A 3042-nucleotide genomic window follows, 5' to 3' on the forward strand; every position below is an offset into this window, starting at 1 on the left:
GAGAGAGAGAGAGAGAGAGAGAGAGAGAGAGAAAGGATAAAGTGTCATCCTAGTAGGAGTATTGCACAGCTCCTGTGGTTTAGACGCACCCAGCCTTTGAATAAATGATGGAAGTCCTACTTCTTCAGCCAAATGACTCCAGCTGAGAGCTTGCCGGTCATCCTGACTGATGCTGGAAGAACTTTTTCATGCTGTTAATTCACGTCCGAGGGTATTGATTTGAGCAGACCAATCTACTTTTTAAGAAAGTACATCCTTTGTCTTCTCAGAGTAAGGTGGTTTGATTGAATTTGAAGACTGGGTTGATTGAATTTGTGGTGCGATTAGCTGTAATCTAAGAGTCTCTTATCGAACTCTCGCAGTAGGTGTGGAGCATGTGGGCCAGCTGCTGCGGCTGGTTCTGTCTGGATGATTCCACCGTGGACGACACCAGAAGTAGCACACGTCATCAGGCCTTCACCAACTCGGGCTTCAGCAGTTACCCATCTCCCCCCGCTCCAGAACAGACATGCAAGGCCTGTGGAGGTCGCTTCGACAGCCACGCCAGAAAGGTAATCATTTTTATACTGATGTTAGTACAAAATGATGATGTCAAGTGCTTGTGAATGTCATTTTTTCAAAGTTTAGTGTTGTAGTACATGTCTCACATGGACATGGAAACACTGGAAACAACAGGGAATTTTAAAATTATGTTGACCTGGAAAAGTCATGGATATTTATATAATGAAAGAGAATCATGTTTGTATGTGAATGATTTTTTCCATTTAACGGTCTTTATTCAATCACACATTGACTGTTAAGGCCATGGAAATTCATTTGATTAAAAAGTCTTTGAGGGGATAGTTGACCCCAAAAAGAGATTATAAAACCGATTCCTGTTCTTATTTATGATTAGTTAAAACATTTGAAGTAAAATACTATATAAATCAGGCTAGTTGACGTTGGAAAAACTAGTCAAAATGTAGTCTTTTTGATGTTATGTTAAAAAAAAAAAATTAAAAAAAAAATGTGTGTATATATATATATATATATGTATGTAAGATTTTTAGACATTTATTTAGGGCCTGAATTTCATTTTTGAAAATAAATTCCCCTCTTAGGTGAGTCTTGTGAGAGGGGATTTTTTTAATTTGAAGGGTGGAGGGGGGCATCTTTTAGACATTTTTAAAATATATATATTTATCTCACCTAAATGTTTGATCATGCACTGCATTTTTGTTTTGACAATCGTGCAATTGTTGCACAGTAGCTTACACACAGCACAAGCCTGATTTCGTGAGCTGTATGTGACACCTAAATGTTTGATCATGCACTGCATTTTTGTTTTGACAATCGTGCAATTGTTGCACAGTAGCTGACACACAGCACAAGCCTGATTTCATGAGCTGTATGTGAGGCGGCCTTTTACACCAGGTTCACACATACTCCGTTTGCAGTGCGCATGCAGTCCATGTGTGGTACGTAAGCACCTAGAGAATAGAAAATGCAAGTGTTAAAGGGTCAAGTGTTTTTTTTTTATATATTAAATTAAAACAAATTTAATTTAATTAAATTATTAAAAACCACAAACTGTCTTAACCTACTGAGAACCTTATGCAGGTGAATTAGACTTTGCTAGACACACAAAATATCCTACACCTTGTGAGCTGCTTACTAAGGCAGCATTTTAAAGCACTAAAGGGGCCTTTCTGACCTGAATAGAGTTCCAAACAGAAGACAACCAGAGAGAACTCTAAAAGTCCATTACTTTCTTTTGATATTTTGAATAAACTTATCTGCTAAATGTAAAATTAAGCTGCACTTTAATGTATCTGCTAAATGTAAAATGAAGCTGCACTTTTTTTCTGTCAAATATGGGATCAGATATGCATTATTGGTAATGTATATTGCACTTATTGGAGCCTCCTAATTTGCTGCTTATTAATAGTTAGTAAGGTAGTTGTTAAGCTTAGGTATTGGTTAGGATTAGAATGGCTGTAGAATATGGTCATGTAGAATATGTGCTTTATAAGTACTAATAAACTGCCAATATGTTAATAATAATAGGCACTCTAATACGCAACTAGTTAATAGTGAGAATTGGTCTCGATACTTAAGTGTTACCCATCATCCTCATGTCACTGACAGATGAAGGAAAGGGCTTGAGCTACAGTTTATAGCCACCTTTATTAACTTTACAGCTGCCATACATCCTCTGTTTCACAAGTTGAATGAGTGACTGGAATCATTGTGTGAGCATCCTCATCCAGCGTGAATTATCCAGAATGCACTTTGTAAACTGGCTCGAATGACAGTACGATGATGCATATCGATGTCACAGCCATTGTACAACTTCTTTACTGTAGTGCATTGTCACGCCACGTTCATGGCGTTCCTGCACACACACCTTACGTAAGAGTAGAGTAACATTGGGATCTGGTTTCCTGAACTGATTTGTTTGAAGATATGGGATTGGAAGGTTTTGATGTTTGAATGCAAGCTGTTAGTAGACTTACTAGTGGGTAGGACATCTACAAAGCGCATCCAGTATTGTTATCTGAATAGAGCTCAGTAGTGACCACCCAGTTTTTTTCAGCAGCTTATTCTTACGTCAATAATACGCATTTAAAAAAAAAAAATTTTCCAAGCCTTGAACCAAACCAGCTAGTTCCATTATTAATCAGTATTACAACAACTGATTTGAAAACTACTCATCCCATGATGCATTATAAGCCGTTAACCAAAGCAAGCAGCTATAGGTGAATCACAACAACATTACAAACTTTGATTTAAAGCTAAAAAAAAAAAAGTATTTCAAAATTGAACAAAAGATGAAGGTTCAACACTGTGTTCTTAATGGCTTTAATGAGGGAAAGAACTACAGTCCCATGAAGCATTGAATAAAAAACAATGGATAAATATAAAACTATTTATTTAATGATGTTAATTATGCATTTAGAAACAATATATTTTAGGTTTGTTCTAATATATGCACACATATATATATATATATATATATATATATATATATATATATACACACACAAACATTTAAGTCTTTTG

The 3042-nt window shown here is 36.0% G+C and overlaps 1 protein-coding gene across 1 annotated transcript in view; it reads left to right on the plus strand.

Annotated features, from left to right (window-relative positions):
* LOC107676322 (E3 ubiquitin-protein ligase rififylin-like) overlaps nt 1-3042 on the plus strand; it is a 20519-nt gene that overhangs the window by 6520 nt on the left and 10957 nt on the right. The window contains exon 2 of the mRNA XM_016470850.1: nt 363-551. Within this exon, the coding sequence (XP_016326336.1) occupies nt 375-551 (177 nt within the window). The 5' untranslated portion in view covers nt 363-374. The remainder of the gene's footprint in view (nt 1-362; nt 552-3042) is intronic.

Source organism: Sinocyclocheilus anshuiensis, unplaced genomic scaffold, assembly GCF_001515605.1.
Source record: "Sinocyclocheilus anshuiensis isolate Anshui unplaced genomic scaffold, SAMN03320099.WGS_v1.1 scaffold4790, whole genome shotgun sequence".
Classification (NCBI taxonomy): Eukaryota; Metazoa; Chordata; class Actinopteri; order Cypriniformes; family Cyprinidae; genus Sinocyclocheilus; species Sinocyclocheilus anshuiensis.